Source organism: Protomyctophum bolini (genome assembly GCF_963924005.1).
Source record: "Protomyctophum bolini genome assembly, chromosome: 8".
Classification (NCBI taxonomy): Eukaryota; Metazoa; Chordata; class Actinopteri; order Myctophiformes; family Myctophidae; genus Protomyctophum; species Protomyctophum bolini.
In genome coordinates, this window is record NC_137869.1 from 28,423,477 (window position 1) to 28,443,511 (window position 20,035).

The following is a 20,035-nucleotide window of genomic DNA, read 5'->3' on the forward strand; positions in this document are numbered from 1 at the left end:
CCTACACTGCCCTACAGTAGCATGTTTCGTGTTTTTCCCAATATATTTTCTTTTGGGCTATACAATACTGGACTTTGAATGAAGACTTACCATACCGGTGTAAACAGGGGCCCTTTTGTAATATGCAGCAAGCTCATGATCTATTATTCTAAACACCAACATAAGGAAATAATAATAGCACTGTTATGCCATTGTAATAGTTGGTTAAACAAAAAATAAAAATGTGTAGTTGCAGCAAATCACTAAATAAAACGGTGGAGCGTTGTGTTGGCCACGTTCATAATAACAGCAAAGGAGGTCTCAGCAACCAAAGCAATAAAATGATGTCAGCGCATAGCCCCCCCTCAGCCAGCCACCCTCCCCGAGCACACAGGGAAAGTGAGCGTCAAGAAGAGGGAGGGTCCATCTGCACACGCCCATTGGTCCGTGCGCCTGCCCGTCAACTATATCTGCCTTCTCATTCGCCGGACTCCCTCGGATTTATCGTTCCATCTCGCCAAGCTGCTGTGTAATCGCAGCTAACTTTCTTGCTGTAACTTTCCGCCGGACAACATAGTGCTGTACTAGTGCCCGTATTTTGAAGCGAGGGGTTCGGGCGGAGAAAGACGGAGCTTTAACGTCGGAACGTTTACCGATTTCGGCCTCGGCGATTATTCGAGGTACATTTTCCTTACCTTCTTGCGAAAACAGCCCCGTCCCTCAAAGGCGTTTGAAATTGGACACCGCTTGGCTTTGAGGCCCTCACTTTTTGTGGCGGAGGGATACGTTGTTGCGTCTGACAATGTGGACGGAGGTGGTGAAGATGTCTACTAGAAGAATGAAATCATCTCAATTGTAACAACAAAAAGGAAAGACGCGAGATTAGTAACTATAATAGAATTGTTTGCACGTAGACTTGGTTACATTGTATCGAACACGTGGGCGCTGTGCGAAAATCAGGGTGTTTTAGTGGCGAAAAGGAAAGACATCCACGGCGATCCAATGCGTTTCATACACTGAGGTCGAAATTCTCCCGAAGTTTTATGTTTTTTCCCTTGCCGAGTCTCTGCCTTTCTTTTTTTTACTGTTGGATACCAGACGTTTGAAGAGGAAAGGTAATTACTCCCATTTCGCTCACGTATTTTAGGCACATTGCATGTAATGTTTCATAAGGTTATATTGTAGTGCCTGCAAATTTTAGAAAAGTTTTGGGAATGTGTGGTTAAAGCGGGGGATGCAAGTTTTTGTCTGGTTTGAGGTGGCGAGCCAAGTGTGTGATGGTCTCCGCATCGACCACGAAGAAGAGGAAATTACTCCTTTGTTCTACAAAAAACACTCCGCTAAACGTTGCTTCTCTATAAGAAGCCGCACTTAGATTTTTCTTTTTCTTTCTTTGTGTCCTTTCCACTCGCCCAATGACCAGAACAATAGCAACAATGTAGGAATATGAAATCATTTGTAATGTTGACCATTTTGAAGTTTCAGTTGTGCGTTAATTTTCGCTACACCACCAACAAACTTTATTGTCTTATATAAGAAAAAAACCCATTGGATATCTTTTAAGAATCCCTTTATGGGACTGCCTGCTCACGGGCGAGACTTTATTTTATTGCACATTTGGCAGGAAATTCCTTATTCCCCCCAACCCCCACCGCCTGAACTCCCTCATAATGCACAACTTGAACCCTAAAATCCCGAAAGGAGACGTAACATTTGTTGGTTGCTGAAGTTGGAAACATTGTTTCCTTTTTATATATACTCGGGGGAACAGCACGTGTATTTACAAGCACGATTGTTTGTTTTGACCATGTTAGTTAGCAGATATTGTTGGTTCCCTTTTGACAACACGAGGACAATTTAGGGACTAGTTCAAAACACAATAGTGCTGGGTTAGTTGTCAGTAGGCTATGCTCATGGTCCTGGATGTGGCCTAGTCAATAGTTGACCATGTAGTCATGTTTACACCGTGTATCAGCATTATGTTTACGTACATCGTTTAATTCCACACAAGGGAAGTAGTGAGGCACATTTGCTTATGTTTTAGATGCAAATACATAACATTTGTGTCTTTTGTAATATAATTTGTAACAACTGTTGACTATCTTTTCCATTGAGCACAACTACTCCTAGTCGCTAATATGGCGATAACAATGTGGTAATCACACATTTACAGTCAACATATTTATTATGTTTTACCTTTACTCTTAACTAAAATGTTCCCATGCATTCTGTGCACATTTGTAGCTTTTTTCCCCCTTTTTTTTTGACAGAATATCGTAAAAAATAATGTTAACACATTATTCCACAAATAATTGTAGGTTTATTAAGGGCATATAAAGGGTGCTTGGTTAGTACACATTTGGAGAGCATTGTCACACGCTCACTTACGTAGGCCTGCACATCATTCTGATGTGTTTGCTCTCATGACCGGTGGTTAAATGTAGTAAAGTTCTTGTTCCAAATTAAGCATCCATTACTCGAGTCTCGAACCAAATTTTGTTTCACCCTAGGACATACAGCCTCCTTTGTGAAAGAGCCCTCTGGTTTGTGTGGGTTGACAAAGAGCCCTAATCTTTTGCCTCCTTCAAATATTGATCCAAAATCATCCAACAGTTGCAGAAGATGCCATTTTGTCACCAGAAGCCATAATCTTTGCCTCTTTAACTATCAGATGAGATGTCTCCAAATATTTGGAAATAATAGCCAACATTTTTTAGCTACGTTTGGCCAATGTTATTTGCCCTTTATTGGTCACCTTATCCAAAAGTTAAGAAAAGGCAATCAAAGACTAATTCGTATCATATTTACACTTGGGCATATGTGTTGTGTTTGCCCACTTCCTTTCCCCATCTCAAGGTTAGATTATGTATGCTAGTCTGCATTCACAAAACCTAGTCTGTCCTGTCCAGCTCTGCTGAAGCAGTGCTGAATTATGGAAAAGGGATGTTACGCTTAGACCTAAGACTTTGTCTCGTCTATGTGTATGCTATTGATTCTCAATTGAGAAGATTCCCCCTGTAGTGATTTGGATCATATCAAATCCTTGTTTGTGTTTTTTTGTTAATTATATTAGCTCAAAGCCCTTAATTTAATTTTTCCATTGAAACAACAAATTATACTAGTGCTGGATTACCAAAGAGGCTGTAAAAGCACACCACCTGTTGGTGTCCCAGTGCCTCTATTCCTCCACTTGCTCTCCACCAGTTCCTCTGTCAGGCATGCAGAGCCACTGCTCAGCATCAGAGAGTTGCCTCAGGCTTCCGTTGGAATGCAAAACAGGGTAAATCCAGTATTCATGCTCACTGTGTCATTTGACAAGGTTCCTTCTGAGTTGACATATGGTAATTTGGTAATGACGTGCTTGCATACAGTCATTAACTCTGCCTTTCTCACCCCTATTTCCTTGGGCTAACAATAGTCCCAATTATGTCTGTAATTGTAAATGTATTACATTATCTTTTATGTAGCAATGAGTGATCGACGGATGCGTGCATGATTTGCGAGGGTTGCGTGAAGAAAGACAAATTTTAAGTGATTACTTGGTAGTTATTTGACTAAAGGCGGCATATTCATCATTATGTGTCATTTTCTCTGCCTGAGTGGAAAGGCAGCATCTGAGGAAAATATGCCGCACTCGGAATGTTGTCAAAATGATAATAATTTGGCCACTGTGTTTTTTTAAATAAATTGTCATGTTCAAAGTTTTGAAAGACAGGTATTTGTGGTGGACCTGAGTGGGTATGGATGTTGCCGCTTTAGGGAAAGTTCATTAAATTCACCTGCTTCTATGAACAGTGTTGACATATTCCCAGTATTTTTAGGACATGAAGGAGCAGCCTACATGGCTGCCCTGTTTATGGTTTTTAAGTGATCTAACCAGACAGTGGTAGTTTGAATCAGACAGATTGTTGTTGTCCCCCCCTTTTTTATAACCACATTTAATGTGTGTACTCACTGTGGTCTGGTGCCATTAAACATTGGTATCTGCAAATCTCTCTCGTAGGGTTTATTAGAGACTGAAGGGCATGAACGAGCAGCAGCAGCAACGAATGGCTGCGGGAACAGTGGGAACAGACAAGGAACTCAACGACCTCTTGGATTTCAGTGCGGTAAGGCAGTGGGATAGGGGTCTGGGGGGGCAGTGGGATGGTTGATCGGGGTGGCAATGGGATAGGGGTCTGGGTAGCAGTGGGTTAAGGGTCTGTGACTCTGGAAGGGATGGGGAGGCAGATAGACTTGAGACGTGGGTTTGGATGGCGGTGGGAGGGAGAGGTCTGAGTCAGAGAGGTGGGTACAAAATGAGTGGAAGGTAGGAGTTGGACTTGAAGAGAGAGATAAGGCTGTATGGGATGGGTAGTGGGGTCATGGGCGAGTTTGCATGTGTGCCTTCTTCTACCTTTGGTCAGTTCTGATTTAAAAAAATAGGAATGGCAGTGATTCTGTCATCTGTCATCTAGCATGGCAGGATGCGGCACACTTTACTTTTGTTTCCATCCCATTTAAAAGACCATATAGGCGGTATTGCATGTTTAGCCTGTTGACTACGACTCATGATGTAATTTACATTGCTAATGCATATTACAGTTTGTTATATTTTGGAATAATTGCAAGGTTATCGGATTTTGCAATGTTTTTAAGGATCAAACTTTCAATCTATCATAACATTCTCTGCTTCACCAGCTGTTCAATGCTGTTAACTGTTTCAGGCATAAATCAATCCTTTCTCAAGTATGTTCAGCTAGATTTTACAAATCAAATTACACTTTAAATTGTATTAACATGAACAGATTTCATAATATTGACAAATATCCACATACTATTTACTTAGTGGATCTCAATCAAATGTCAGGTGGCTGCATGTTGATTTTCATACTGTATTCTACTGAGATGAGTGGAAACTAACCAATGGAATTCCTTGAGAATGGAGAGAAAAGAAACCTACTGTATGCTTTTGAAAATGGTCGGCAGTAGAGCATACCATGAGTCATAGTCAATTGGCTAAAATGCAATACCAATGTTATGTCCTTTTTAATAGATGGATGGATGTTTAGCTCAGGTATATTTCAGACTCTTATTTTTATTTTTTAGAAGAGATGTTTTTAAAGATTAGTTACTTAGTTACTCAGTTGTGTATGCAGACTTCACTCATTCACCAGTGGGGTAATGGGAACTCACTGTGCTACTGGGAAATCACACCTGCTATTCGGATAATGCTCGGATACGATACATAACGTCTAAATATCTTTAAAAAGAAATCAACACGGGTACCTGAAAGTAATATTAGAAGAACCAAACAGTAAAATCTACAAATCAAATTGTCTACACTTTCAGAGAGTTGAATAACAGTACAGATTTTATGTGTAGGACCGTGAGAAAACCTGAGTCACCAGGACCAAATTTACACCAACTCCTCACTGCTACAAGCAGTTCAACAGACACATTTATGATATATGATCTGGGCCTGAGACGATGGCTTGTTATTCATTCTGGAGGAGATGAATTTCTTTTCGTGTTATTTTCAGAACTGAAGAGGATTCTTTATTTTTTCCTTCTTTTTTTTGTTTGTTGGTCACAACAAACACAATTTGATAGCTGATGATTATCACGGAAATGCTTTTAGAAGTATTCTCTAGACATCCGTTCTGCAGCATTCATAGTTGTTTTTTATTCACCTGTGTTTTTGTTTGTTTTGATGCCTTTGTTAAGCTGCGTGTTGTGTTGACATCCGTTCTCATAGGACCAATGTCAGGTTTCTCTCTCTCTCTCTCTCTCTCTCTCTCTCTCTCTCTCTCTCTCAATAAATTGAATAGCTGGGCAAAACTAAATTGTGCGTTATAGATACTAATTATGTATGGATGGACAAAGGGTAATTTTAAAACATTAATCTTAATGAAGTAATTGTTTGTCCCATGAGGTTTCTTTTGACTAACTACAGTTAAAAGTACTGTAGGTGTCGGCTGGGTCATCGAAAACCCTATGATGTGTATATAACATTCAGAAACTCCCGTTGTAGCTTTTATTTAGGAAAGTCAATTAAAACGGATGGTTAGGAGGATGTGGCTGTTGCATTGCAGCTCTTTTATGGTGCTCAGTCATGACATGCTAGGCGTGTCAACAGCCCCCACTAAAGTAGTTGTTTTCATTGCTTTTATAACAAAATCAACAAGGAGTGGTCGTGGGGGAAAAGTCCCCTTTATGAGGGTTATGTTTGACTCTTCCTTGTTGTTTGGTTCTAGATGCTCAGCATATATCTAGTGTGTGTGCAACATATATACCAAATGCAATATTTATTTAATGAATGAAGGTTTTCCGTAACTGCACCTTCTGCAATAAAAGCTGGTAAAGCTAACTCGTCACCAGATTCAGTGGTTTATTTTTCAAGCGTTGGCATATTGTAATGGCCTAGATACCATCCTACCAGAAAACTACCACAGTGTAGTGTTACTGTTACATGCTACCAGAAACATTGGTGAACTAACATTTTGAGTCAAACGATCTGCTCACCAATGTTTCTACTCAAACATTTTGACTACAACATTTCTGAGGGTGTTTGAGAGTGTCTTAACACCTTTTCTCTCATTTTTGTAAGAGAAAGAAGTGTAACATTTCTCAAATGCTAAAGCTCTTAGTATTCTTTCGCTTTGGGGGAAGGTGGGGGGGCATTGGTGATCAATGAAGTCATACATAAAGTGACAAAGTATTTGATTTGGCTGGGTGAAATTATAATGTGTGAAGTGCGTCGACTGGTGTTTTGTTACTTAGCATTTTCTCTCTCCATCTCGTAGATGTTTGCACCTCCTGTCGCCAATGGAAAGCCAAGACCAACAACGCTCGCTAGCAGTCAGTTCAGTGGATCAGGTAAGATTCCCTACACAGTGCAGAACACCTACAGAAACAGCATCGTCTGAGACCACATTATTTTTTACTGCATTCTTTATTAGGTATCAAACGTAACTAATTAGTCATAAAGAAGCATTAAACATCTCCTTTCAAAACATGATTATTTTAGTTTCTCAACCATTAGCTGTTGACTTGTCTTTGTACTTAATGTTTATTGACATGGCTGTATCCTGCTTGGAATATACATTTGCCTGCTTGCAGAAATGAGAAAGTGCTAACTGCAGTATGTGCCTTGAAAACGGTGCTTATTTATTTAACACATCAAATGGAAAGAAATTGCTTGCATTCAGCATTTTCACATTTTGAACCTAGCTGGAATCCGGAAAAGAAATATGCGTGTATTTAACCTAGGCAGGATGAGGAAAGCATGTGTATATTTTACTGCTGGTAGTAAGCTGTCTAGAGCCTCACTTTGATGGGAGTTCTTGTTAGGGGACATGCAACAGCTTGCTCTACTATGCCTTTATGTGTGGTGGTCTCTCCTGTTAAATCCTCTTTCTTTATCTATCCAATGTGAGTCATACAGCCCGAGGGATTTGACCATCTTAAGTGTTTTTAACAGTGTAGCTGAAAGACAATTATTTTGCATAGCGTAAAAATAAAACCTTGACATGGCCTTTTCTACTCCGGAAATTGCCTAATATTCACATTTAGCAGGATCATGTTAGTTTAAACATCCCCCTCTTCCATAAATTATAAGTGTGCTTTCATTGTTTTGGCTTCTGTTGCTTTCCTTTTCAAAGCCCAAAATGGCTGTCAGTTTCCCACCCCAGAACACCTGAAGCATATGAGCCAGCTTTTGCTCTCTTCCTGAATGTTATTAGTAAGTCATGTTGCTCCACTCTTCTGTCACCCTGCCAACCTGCCGTGTGAAATCGAGTCACACTCCCCAGCCTTCCCCAGAGTGAGAACTCAGCCACAGAGGAACAAAGGCAAAAAAGGGGCTTATGGACTTGAAACGACTCCCCCACCCTGAAGTGTAAAACACTCCTCCCCCAACACAGCACAGGGCTCTTCCCCCCACTGATCTGCAGGAAATGGCTTGAGCCTGAGACAATGCCCCTCACCCCCAGCTTGCAGCCTCTTAAACTGGCCCAGCATGCAGTGAGTGGCCGGAGTGGGAGAGAGCTCACTGAATAGAGGGATCAGCCAGTGGAAGGCAGGAATCTGTTTGTTTCTATTAGAGCAGGCAATTACTTAGCAGTGAGGAGTTAATTCCTGCCTACCCCTCCTCCACCACCCCGAAACACCCCACCACCCCCAAGTCCTAAAGTGTGCCCCTTTTGTCACTGACACATTTTGAATGTGATACTTATCATAGCTGTCACCTCTAACTTCCAACAAGCGCCAGGTAGGTTCTGTTAGCAAACGAGAGTCAAAGTGCAAACATCTGCAAATTGTGTGCCAGGAGTTTCATGTAGATGTTTATCACATTTAGTACACAGAATGGTGCACTGTTTGTGTCAGTGAAATGGATAATGTGGCTGTTCAGGTGCCCTTAAACCTCCATGGCTGTTCCCCGTCACCTCAATGTGTCATCGGTAGTAGTGAGTTGAGATCTGTCCTGTTGCTTTGTTGTATGGCGTCCTGCAGCTTTGTTCACAGGATCTTGTTCATCATGCTGTAGTGGGGGGGCCTATATGTGATTACGGCTGTGAACCTCGCTGGTTGATGCAAATGATGCACAATAACTGAAATTGATAGAAGCAAGGTCCGCCTGTGACGTCAGCCTTTGGCGGCTTGTGTAGTCAGGGAGCCGTCAGCGCGGGAACGGCGGAGTGGTCTGGTGGCCCACCAGACCACCTCTATTCATCAGCACAAAAGTGCTCAGAGGGGTGCTAATTGCATTAGGCGTCCCTCTTCCCTCCTCAGTGGTCAGAGCGTGTGTGTGTGTGCGGAGAGGAGAGGGGTGTGTCGTGTAGGAGAGGATTGGAGTGTACTGAAGTGAAGGGGATATTGGGGAGGTGGAGTGTGAGGATCTGGCCAAGCCTACGAGCCTTCAGGCAGGCGTCCCCTCTGTCACCTCTGCAGCTGCTGGCAATGTCCCCCAACACACACACACACACACACACACACACACACACACACACACACACACACACACACACACACACACACACACACACACACACACACACACAAAACTTCAAGGGATACAACAGGCCTGTTCCCCCTTCTCCCTATCACAACAAACGGCACAGCACGCTACGCACACACGGTATTGCAGCTAGAGTGTAGTAGATGTAAGTAAGTAGTTGCTTAACTTTACTTGGTACTAGTAGTTAAAACAATTTGTCCAAAAATGCAGTGTTTTGGATGAAAGGGATCGGCATTAGTTTGACAACTCCACGTTACTTTAGTATAATATGGCCCCCGTTTACTTATTGAATTAATAGTGAGAATGCATAATAAATAATTCCAGTGTTTCCCCCCTGCGGCCACTATTGTTACTTAAAGTTAATGATTCTTAATATTTTGCAGTGGCATCATTGGAAGAGGGGTAACATGGCAACCATCACAACAGTCCTCTCCTCTTGCCTGCCCTCCCCTGGTATAGCACAATGTTTGGCTCTCATAGGCTGGCTGAGTGTCAGTGTCACCTCAGCAGCTTTCCACCTTGTTTAATTGCCTCTGAGTTAATTACTCCACTAAGTGTGAAACAATGTTGACAGACTTCTCCTGCACGACCATGCTCTCTCTATCCCGCACTCCCCCGCTGGTCAAATTGAGTCTTTTGTAGGAGGCTGTGCAGTGTATTAGAAAAATGTATGGAGGATTCAGAGTTTGACTCAAACACTCAAAACCATTGCCTTCTGGGCCTATTCAAAGAAAATTACTTCGCAAATTACTATGCATGATCTGTGTGTTTCCCAAAGGCGGTGTGGAAGTGTTTGCAGTGTTTTGGTTAATGTAACATTTCCTGGCTGTCGAAAGTAGCGCGTTTCTTTTGATTTTAGATATATTCATTCATTGCTAGGCTAGCTGTCCTGTAATATCTGATAGTTAATGGTTTCACGGTTGTATGGTGCATATCACCTTTCTAAATTGGGTCAGACTCTCACCGGACAAAACACGCTATGAATCGAGGCACCTCGATGAAAAGTCTGCCCTGCCATCTTTATTTATCAGTTTGTCCGTCAGCAGCTTCTCCTGTGTTTTGCCAGCGACACAGTGCTTTTATTAGTCCTATGGCCTTTCAGCAGGGCCAGGCTGACAGTGAGCAAGCGAGGCTGATCTTCTGACGTCCCCTCTCTTCCCCACTCCCCTGATTCTCCATGCTACTGGCATCAGCTCCATAGATCACGGCTGTCGCAGCGTGTGTAGGTGCTTGCTCCGCTCTGTTAGTCTCATCACTCATTCTCACTCGTCAGCCAGGCTGCTGATCTCGCCCAGACCCCTCTCGCTCTCCCTCCCTCTTTTCCATCTCTCTCTCCTCCCTCCCCTCACGCTCTCTCTCTCCTTCCATCCCTCCACTCGCTCGTTCATTCTCTTTCGCTCTCTCACACACATTTTTTTAATTAGGCAAAAATCAAAGGCGAAATATGAATATTCATAGGGAAACCGCATTAATATGCACAATTATGCAAATCAGTATGCAATTAAGCCTTGTGTCTCCAGAGAGGCTGGATAGCATTAGCGCATAAGACAGGGAGAAGGGGATGATGGGGGTATTTTGGAGTTTTCTGCTCCAGCGATCTTTTGGACGCGTTTCCCCTCTGTCACTTATACTGGCCCTTTGTGTACCTAAAACATTTCACAATTCAAATCACATTTTCAGTTTTTAAACACATTTGTTTCATGGTTTATATATATATATATATATATATATATATATATATATATATACCGGTGTGTGTATATATATATATATATGAGCGTGGGGTGCTTGCTGTCTTGATTACAAGTGTAAATCACAAGCACATTATTTTCTGTAGTTAAACAAATTTCAATGATGAATTGAAATAATATTTATTTCGTTCTCTTACACGACTATCCTCTGTGTGTACACACAGACCCACCCCCCGCCCTCTCTCTCGTTGTTAAGCCCATGTACGCAGCCCATCTCCACTCGATGGCTTAAATGCACAAATGACAAACACCAGCAGCACACTAAACAATCGCTGGAGCTCAGGACTCAGTCATGTAGCTTTACCATCCAACGTCATATTGCAAATGGTGTCCACATTGTCCTACAGAAGTCTGTAGTAACACAGAGGTGTAGCATGATATTCCACTTTGAAAAGACTGTTTAAAGTGGTGGCGAGTTTCACGGAAGCACACGTCCGTAATTTTACATTGAAATGCACTCAAATCGCTGTGAATGTTTAGATGACCATGTAGTAAGCAAATCCCAAATCAGTTGTCCTCAACATCCCACTCACAAATTGATGTGATTGGTTTAGATGCACAGAGGAATCTGTGAACACAGTATATAAGCTAGATAAATCATGGGATGTGAATGTGGCTTACATTAAGAACTATTTAATCCTGTTGAAGTTTTTGGGTTGCAAATTATTAAGTGATCGACATCTTCCAATATTCAGTCACTGTTAGGACACCCCTATTCATTAGATTGGTAAATGAGTATACTGAGCAGCATCTTACTTTCTTTTTTATCATATGTTTTTTTTTTATCAGTTATTTTTGATATTTTCAATTGTGAAACTGTGCAAAATGCAGAAGAAAATGCAGTGCAACACATTCAAATACTCAATCATCTCTCAACCCAACACTTCTCACCCTCTCAACACACCTTTCCCCCCCTTACCCACCCCATCAATTCTATACATACATGATGCATAGGAAGAACGTGTGAAAAGGGGAAGCGTCTCGCATATTTATTTTAAAAAAAGTTTCTCGGTTCATGTAAAAATCCTTTTAGAATATAACAGCGTTTATGTAAAATGTCATTTTTGCTGTGCCTATCCAGGTCCACTGGGATCTGTCAATAAAACTGGATACTAAGTATACGATTTGTCGACAGGTGCCACTGTCTGATGTGACTTTAGGATAAGGACATTGCTATTTGCTACATACCTGTGGTGAAACATAGGATGGTACTAATGATATAGTCTCATCTGGGGAATGCTAATGAGCTTTTGACGGCAGTGGCCAAGTCACGTCCCTGCCTGGCGGTGTCTTTCAGCTCTGCTTTATGTCTATCCTATGTTACTGGTCTTCTTACTAATCAATGTAACATGTCTTTCTCAGGTCTAGATGAGCGCAGTGGCTCTGGGTCCTGGGGATCAGCAGAACAGAACAGCCCCTCTTTTAACCAGGGACGGGTAAGAATGGACACACACATTTTGGTTGCAAATGTTTTTCGGTTTATGAGCATTTTTCTCTTTTTCTTTGTGTGTCTGTACATACATATCTGTCTTGGTCTAACTCCCTCTTTGTCTGTATCTCATGTGCACATGAATGTCTGTCTGCACACAATAAACCAGCCATACATGTACACAGCAAAATAACACCCTCTCCTGCAAACCCCACATCAGCTTAGTATTTTGGCACGCTCTGTGCCATTTCCCCCCCCCCCCTTTTTTTCGGAGCAGTAGTTTTCCTCTCTATCTAATAGCCTTGGCTCAGAATCATGCATTGGCAAGCTCTCTGCCAGTCCTGAACCTCTGTGGAAGCCCACCGGTAATTGCGGCTTCACATCCTCCGTAACTGTCTTGGCACAACTCTTTGTAAATACAAGGAACAGGGGGTGAAATAAATGCAGCAGACTTTGATTACCACAAGTTGATAATTAAGAAAGTCGGTGTTTGAATCCCCCAAGCTGATGCAGATCTCCTTGGCATGGATGCTTTTGGTTAGATATGAGGCAAAAGGGAGGGTAACCACTAAGCTGCACATGGGGGGAGATGGCCTCGAATCACTGACTATTTTTCATTAGTGTGTTTTAGCCTTATGCTGGTACATGTACATCCTACTTGAAAGGACCACACCAGTGGTCTAGCATGTTTAGCCCATTGACTACAACATTTAGAATTATTGATCAATTATTATCATTTTCCACAGCACTATACTGTAGCATTGTTTCTTCCTAGGTCTTCAGCACAATATGAAAACCAACTTGCAGAGACTTGAAACTCATTTGATATAGATAATCCACACTAAATATTATTATGTGGATATTTCTGTCAAAGTTATATTATCATTGTGTTTTGTCAATTTTAAAGAGCGGGATGATCTGAAAAGTGTAGCTGAAATTTCCCCCTGGACAAAAGATTGATTTATGATTGTAACTTTTCCTGGAAATGTATTTAGTTGAATTATGATGTGCATGATTTTTAAGCACACAGTGATGTTTTGCCAACATTGACTAGTCGATTCTATTGATGAAGAAAAAGTTGCAAAGATTTTTTTTGGCTGAATCTGTGTGTGGCTATGATAATGTTGCATTTGCAGTGGTATGGTCCTTTAAGTGTCATTACAGTGTATGTTTGTGCCAATATTCTTCCAGGGCTATGGAGAGGGATCTCATTACAGTGAGCATGAAGGCCTGTCTTCCCCATTCCTCAACTCAGGGATTGCAGGTATGATATATCAGATATATTATATCTTATGACATCTCACATCACCCCGACCCTCCCCGACCCTGCGTGTGATGTAAGGCCAAATATGGCTGCCGCCCTAATGTGCCTTCAATTCGACGATAAAGCAGGAATGTCAGAGTCGTGTCAAATGTTGTTGCTCATTTTTTTAAATGTTGCATCATATTGTCACTGCCAGGTGGGAACTTCATATATCCGTAATTGTTTTTATTGTGATTTAAATTAAAAAGCAAAGATAGTTTAAAAATAGCTTACTTAACCACTCACAACGCTGACGTTGCGAGCTTATACTGCAGATCTGCTATTTTCACTACTTCTTTGTTATGATAAAGTAGGGCATTTATTTATGAAAACAAAAATACATACACGTACAATATGGAGATACAAAGTTTCTGCCCGACAGCGACGATATGGTCAATTTTAAACATGAATTATAAAGCAGCCCTGTTGTTCAGAACTTCAGAGCTAAAAATTGAAATGACAATGAGTTTTAATTCAGTGGCTGATGTAGCTGTTTCGCATATTTTGTTTTGACCGCAAAACATCGTTATCTGGGCGGCAAAATGTGTGCGTGGATGCGTGTGTGTATGCATGTGAATGTTATGTGTGCATGCATGTGTGTGCGTTTGCTCATTGGTTGAGTGTTGAATGTTAGGGCAGCAGAGCAGAAACCCTCCCTAGGGTTTTATCTGGCAGGCAGCTTTATGCAGCTGAGCGTACTGAAAAAAAAAGATGGGGGGGGGGGGGGGCGGGGGGCATCTCTGGACTTTTTGTACTTTCACAAACCTACTTTTCATTTACACAGACACGCATGCACACACGCACAAGCATAATGTTTGATTTTCATAATCCCTCAATGACCATTCTCATCCTACAGGTAAAAACGAGAGGCCACCATATTCTTCCTTTGGAGGCCAGGTAAGCAACGTTTAAGCCTAATCCTCACTCTAATTTGTGTTGGGGTTGGGGCGGGGGGGGGGGCGGGGGGGGACTCATTTTAAGGGATTAATATAAAGGCCACCCCCTTGTCTTACTTTGATTTTCCTGTGAAATACATTGAATTAGCGGCCTCTGTTTCCTAGAAGAGAAGGGAGTTCCTGTGATTGTGCAACCTTGAATGTATTGTTAAAAGACTAAATCCATGTCTCCATCTAGCCTGGCTTCCTACCCAGCGACATCGCATTGCCCAGCCCTGATGCCATGTCTCCCTCTGGCCTGAAGTCTGCCTCCCAGTACTACCCGTCATACCCCAACAACCCAAGGAGGAGACCCCCTGATGGAAGCATAGGTAGGACAATGGAATAGACGCTTTTCATAGATGGCTTTATTAGGTCATCTTACGAATCCAGGACATACAGTTCCCATTTATGTGCAATAGGGCTTTTTATTGTGTTGATCTCACGCTGCGTAGGTGATCTCCACTAAAACTTTGTCTTTGATCTATGGTAGGAAATATAATTGATAGGGATCTTTTTGACCCCTCCTATGCACAGCTTTGTGTGTTTGTGTCTATGAGCATGGAATGTACTCATTAGCACAGCTTTGTGGGTATGAACACTGAATGTCCTTAGCTGATTGGCTGAGCACAGAATGTGTTGTATGATAAGAGCGCCCCTCACGTCACACAAGTGTGGATACTTTAGTGCACATTCAAACTTCAAGGGTTAAAACAACAAATTCAGTTATACTGAGACACACAAACGCAAAACACACTGATGTATGCCACGTATTTGTTCCACATTTTACACATTCACACGTATTATTAGATAGTGGTAGGACCAGAAGCCCACACTGCACCTGCACTGACACAGACGGTCAACGACTACATCCTCAATTTGTGTTTCTCTACCCCCTCTGTCTGTCTGTCTGTCTGTCTTTCTCTCTGTAGATACCCAGCCAAAGAAGATCCGGAAACCCCATGGCCTGCCATCCTCGGTAAGAGCTAATTTCTGCTCCCCTTCACAGCCCACAGCCAGTATGCTCTACTTCTCTCTTTCTCTCTCTTTTCTCAGTACTTTGCTTGAGCAGTCCTGTGACAGACATAGGTTAAGGTCCTCTTGCTCAGTCCCTCTTTCCCTGCAAGTTGACAGCTAGGTGACTCTGAATGCCTCCGATAAACATTGTTTTCCTTGTCACTGCAGTGTCCACGCTTGCTTCCTTGTAGTCCCCAGGGTCTGCTTCTCATGTGTACAGAAAAGGAGAAAATACCTGGATTCTGTGCTGCTGTCTAGTGTGGTGGCTTTCAATCACGCCCCACTTTGGATTGCTCTACAGTTGCAGTTTTAGGGTGCAGTACTTAGTTTAGACAAGTAATTGGTTAGACCAGTCATTAGTCCTACAACCTATCTCAAACCCTCACCCTAACCCTAACCACCCACGGGGCAGCACACCTAAACCTAACCGTAACACTCTCCCAATCTGGTCGTTTTAACGCACCCCTCACCAACGTTTTATGGTGATATGACCAGTGATAATGAACCCAGTTTCAGTTTCTCCGGTTACTCTCTGTAGCTAAATTTACTGGAAAACCAAACCACAAAAGTTTCACTTTGTTCTTAATCGACTATTGGGGGCCTAATGAAACATGAAATGGGATGTGATCAATGATTGTGATATTTGAACGTTTTAAGTTAACTTATTTTTTTCCTGAATCCCCTCCTGTCAGAGCTGCTATCTGGTCATCAATGAAAAAAGAATACTGCTGTTACACACAAACATTTTCTGTAACAATCTTGTGTCACAACCATACTCTAATGACAATAATAATGTGGGTCACTGTCAGCTGGAGCCCAATTGCGTGAACAGCACTGGGTGCACACACAGGTCCGAAGCGTGGGGACATGCGATGTGAAAATGCGATGGTCCGACATGCGCTGCTCCCGTGCTTGCGGTTATGGTTAGGTTAGAGATTGAGGTTTTGGATCAATAGTATGTCGGAACTAAAGCCTGTACCCAACAGCACAGTGTGAATGATGTATTATGGAATCTTATTGTATTATTACCTGGAAACTAAGTGGAAAGCTTGTGTGTGTGTGTGTGTGGTTTAAGAGTGTGTGTGTGGTTTAAGTGTAGCGTGTGTGTGTGTGTGTGTGGTTTAAGTGTAGCGTCAAGCGTGTGTGTGTGTGTGTGTGTGTGTGTGTGCGTGTGTGCGCGCCGATTTTAGTGTAAAAACTATGTGTAAACTCTGCAGTGTACAAAATGTAACCAAAGGGGCCCTTTGGTTATATTGTACACTTTTCTGAGTTCAACGAACACACAATTTGACTGTGTGGTCTGATGGAGGTCCTGTCGTCTTTTTTTCGGTATGACCCGCAACCATTCCCCGCAGCGAGAACGATGGCCATGTGGTTTTCAGCCCAAATTATGTTGTGTGTGTGAATTGCTCACCCCCCCCCCCCCCCCCCCCGCCTACGCCTCGCCACATGATGGTCTGGGTGGGCCTCCCCCTGTGAGTGACCCAGTTGTGAGGCGCGGCGCATTGCGAGGCCTCTTAGCCCCGTGTCTGAGCCCAGATTAATGACTGATGATGATGATCCTGTGGTCCCTCCCTCCCTTCAACACTCCTCCCATCTCATCTCATATCTCTCTCTCTGTGTCTCTCTCTCTCTCTCTCTCTCTCTCTCTCTCTCTCTCTCTCTCTCTCTCTCTCTCCTTTACATCTAGTGCACTTTTTTTAATCCAGTTTAATTAATCCAGTCCTAGCAAGTAAAGCAACCATAAGAACTGATGTGATGGCATCACTATTTTACTAGTTTCAACTTGTAGGTAAATATCCTCCTTATACATGCAAATAGTAATGCACATCGTTGTCATTACTGTTGGTAAATCTGCACTAGCCTTAGTGGTGAAGCTCCTCCCCCCTCCTTCCTCCAAAGTGCCCAACCTCTGTAATCCACTAATACCTGTACACTAGATCCTGATCCCTGAGCACTGTCCTCACAAACCATCAAACAGCAGTGCAGAGGAGCTGCTCTCTTGCCCACAGGTTGTCCACCAGGCACCAGCCTCATAACCCTGCTTGTTCAATTATCATTTTTGAATATAGTTTTGATATTATTCACCCCCCTCACTTCCTCACTCCTCCCCCCAGCAACATGTCACAACCCTGGTTTTGCCAGTGTGGGGACCTTTACACGGTCACAACCTGAATTACATTAAACCCCTATTAGCGGAGGATTTTACCCTAGAAATCCCTTTTCTTCCTGTGAATACAATTATCCAGCAGTGCCAGTCTTTGTGTGGTTCTGCGCTCCCATCCAGAGCAGCAGGAATCGCGCGACATTGTTCCCCGTGAAAGAGCAACCTAAAGCCCATTGTTAAATGAAGCCATCTCCGTCATGTTTTCCCCTGAATTAGCCGTGATCATTTTTAAATCCCCTGTTCCCTTCACACTCCCCTGGCCATATCAAGCTTTGTTTAAGTCATTTAGATTACCTTCTTCTGTCTCCCCCCCCCACCCCTTATCTCACTAAGCATTTCATAAATCATCAGGGCCTTCATTTTTTCCCTCCCCACCCCGCCACCATCCCCTACTCGCTGCAATCTCTTTCTCTCTTGCTTGCTCTCACTCTCTTCTTTCTGGCCCCCCTCCTTCCCTCCCTCCCTCTCTTGCTGACTGAATCCCAGCCCCCTTCTCTCTCTCCCTCTCGCTCTGTCTCTCTCCCTCTCCTCAGCCCAGCTGCCTGTGGAGTTGGACGTGGTCCAGGAACAGGCAGATGGCTCTGTAATTAGAAGTGCATCTCTCCGTTCCCTTTCCACTTCTCCCTGTTAAATCAAATTACAGGAAAAAAAGTCCCTTTTCTGGATTAGCATTCTTCGCAGCATAGCCTCCATTCTCCGTCTCTTCCTCTCTCTCTCTCTGTCTTCCTTTCTCCCGTTTTTCTGTCTCTCCACCCCTCCAGTACACGTGAGGAAGAGTAAATGATGGTTGATGGTGTCAGGAAGTGGAGGGCTCCTCATGTCTGTCTTCATTCTATGGCTGTGGAACACATGGGAGTGGAATGTCACCACAGGCACAGCATCCATTTTTGTTAGCTCTAAGTAGAAAGGATTATTGAACACCTTGAGGGACTAATATAAAATGTCCAATGTCATTATAGGAGTCTTTAGAAGCTTTGTCTTGTGTGCGTGTGCATGATAAAAAATGAACCTCCAATCGACTCCATCGAAAGTGGATTAAATATTGTTGAGTTTATTTTGATGTTATCCGCAGAGACGTGGTGGTTGTGGTGGTGTGAGTGTGTGTTGGCTCTCACATAATGTGTTGTGTGTGTGAGCTGAGACGGTGTGTCTATGGGGAGCGGCTGTAGGCCAGGCAGTGACAGTGCGATGTCACTGGACCCCTGGGAACGAGAGGAAGCACTCCCTGTGCACTGGGATTCGAGCCGTTGCTTTTCCCAGCGTGCCATGGTCGCTGTGCTGTCCTCCATAGGTGACGGACGGATGGCCTGCTTGCCTGGTTGCCTGGCAGACTCCCTCGCGCCATCTTGTGGCCTGTCAGAGTATCGTAATTAAATGGCATTTGACATGGATAGGGTGGGCCAGTATTTCTGACTTGTTTCCCTCGGTTGTTGTTCAGAGCTATGCGTGACGGGAAAATATTAGCAATGTGTTTCAGAAGAATAAAATATCCAGGTCTTGTGTGTATGGAAATTGTGTGCCAACTCTGTGCATTCTTTTCCTGTCTGTTGTTTAGGTGTACGCTTCCACATCTGGTGATGAATATGCTAGGGAGAATGGAGGATATCCTGGTGCCAAGCCTGGAGCTGTTTACCCTGGATCCTTCTACATGCAAGGTAACCTCGCAGTGGTTATTTTACGCTATCATTTTTTACAGAGTTTGACCGTGCATTGTTAATGCTTGCATACTTTTTTAATATGTACTTATATAACAAATAATATTTGTGCATCTCCAGAGGACCCATGGTCTTCATCCGGCTACTCTGCCATGTTGGGCAACTCCCCTCACATTGGACAGCCAGGCTCCTTCTCTGCTATCAACCCACAAGATAGGATGGTGAGCGAAATGAACTGTCTCTTTCTAATATTACCGTCTGGTCTTTCACTCACGTCCTCCGACATTGATTTTACCCATGATTGTGTGCTTTCCCCTCACATTTTTATCAGTACTAGTTATCTAAATATGGCTTTTAGTTTTGTTTAATAAAATCCACAGAGATCATCATACCATATAATTAAATGTTGGTAGACATGAAGTCACTTGTTTCCCTTCATAAGACTGAAAGTCTGTATCTTTTCTAAGAGGGGTGTGAGCCTTTTCTAATCTAGTTACCTGTGTTCTCTTTCTAGAAGCGTCAACCCCTGCCTCTGTCCCCACAGAACTATCCTTTACATGGCAGTGAGGTCAACGGCTTCCACTCGGCTCCGTCCACCTACAACCACACATCCCTCAATGGAGATGGCATTATGGGTAAGACCTTTTAATGGCTTTTAACCACTTTAATCCTGCTGTCCCGCTTTTGAGCATGCTATTATAGGCAACATTATCTCAAAAATGGCAGATCTACAAGCTCAATTCCGATATGCTGTTAGCTTGTAGATCTCCCATTTTTCAATGGTTAATTGAGTATCACACA

At 42.9% G+C, this 20,035-nt stretch overlaps 1 protein-coding gene across 5 annotated transcripts in view; it reads left to right on the forward strand.

Annotated features, from left to right (window-relative positions):
• The first annotated feature begins 512 nt into the window (after positions 1-512).
• Positions 513-20,035, forward strand: part of tcf3b (transcription factor 3b) — a 29,519-nt gene continuing 9,996 nt past the window's right edge. The window contains exons 1-11 of one of the 5 annotated variants that reach the window (XM_080771041.1): positions 513-1,094; positions 3,983-4,088; positions 6,765-6,837; positions 12,091-12,164; positions 13,349-13,421; positions 14,317-14,357; positions 14,595-14,727; positions 15,328-15,374; positions 19,135-19,234; positions 19,355-19,455; positions 19,749-19,869. In XM_080771041.1, coding sequence (XP_080627167.1) covers positions 4,005-4,088; positions 6,765-6,837; positions 12,091-12,164; positions 13,349-13,421; positions 14,317-14,357; positions 14,595-14,727; positions 15,328-15,374; positions 19,135-19,234; positions 19,355-19,455; positions 19,749-19,869 — 847 coding nt within the window. In that variant the 5' untranslated portion in view covers positions 513-1,094; positions 3,983-4,004. The remainder of the gene's footprint in view (positions 1,095-3,982; positions 4,089-6,764; positions 6,838-12,090; positions 12,165-13,348; positions 13,422-14,316; positions 14,358-14,594; positions 14,728-15,327; positions 15,375-19,134; positions 19,235-19,354; positions 19,456-19,748; positions 19,870-20,035) is intronic. The other 4 variants (XM_080771043.1, XM_080771040.1, XM_080771042.1 and 1 more) reach the window with 4 other exon arrangements.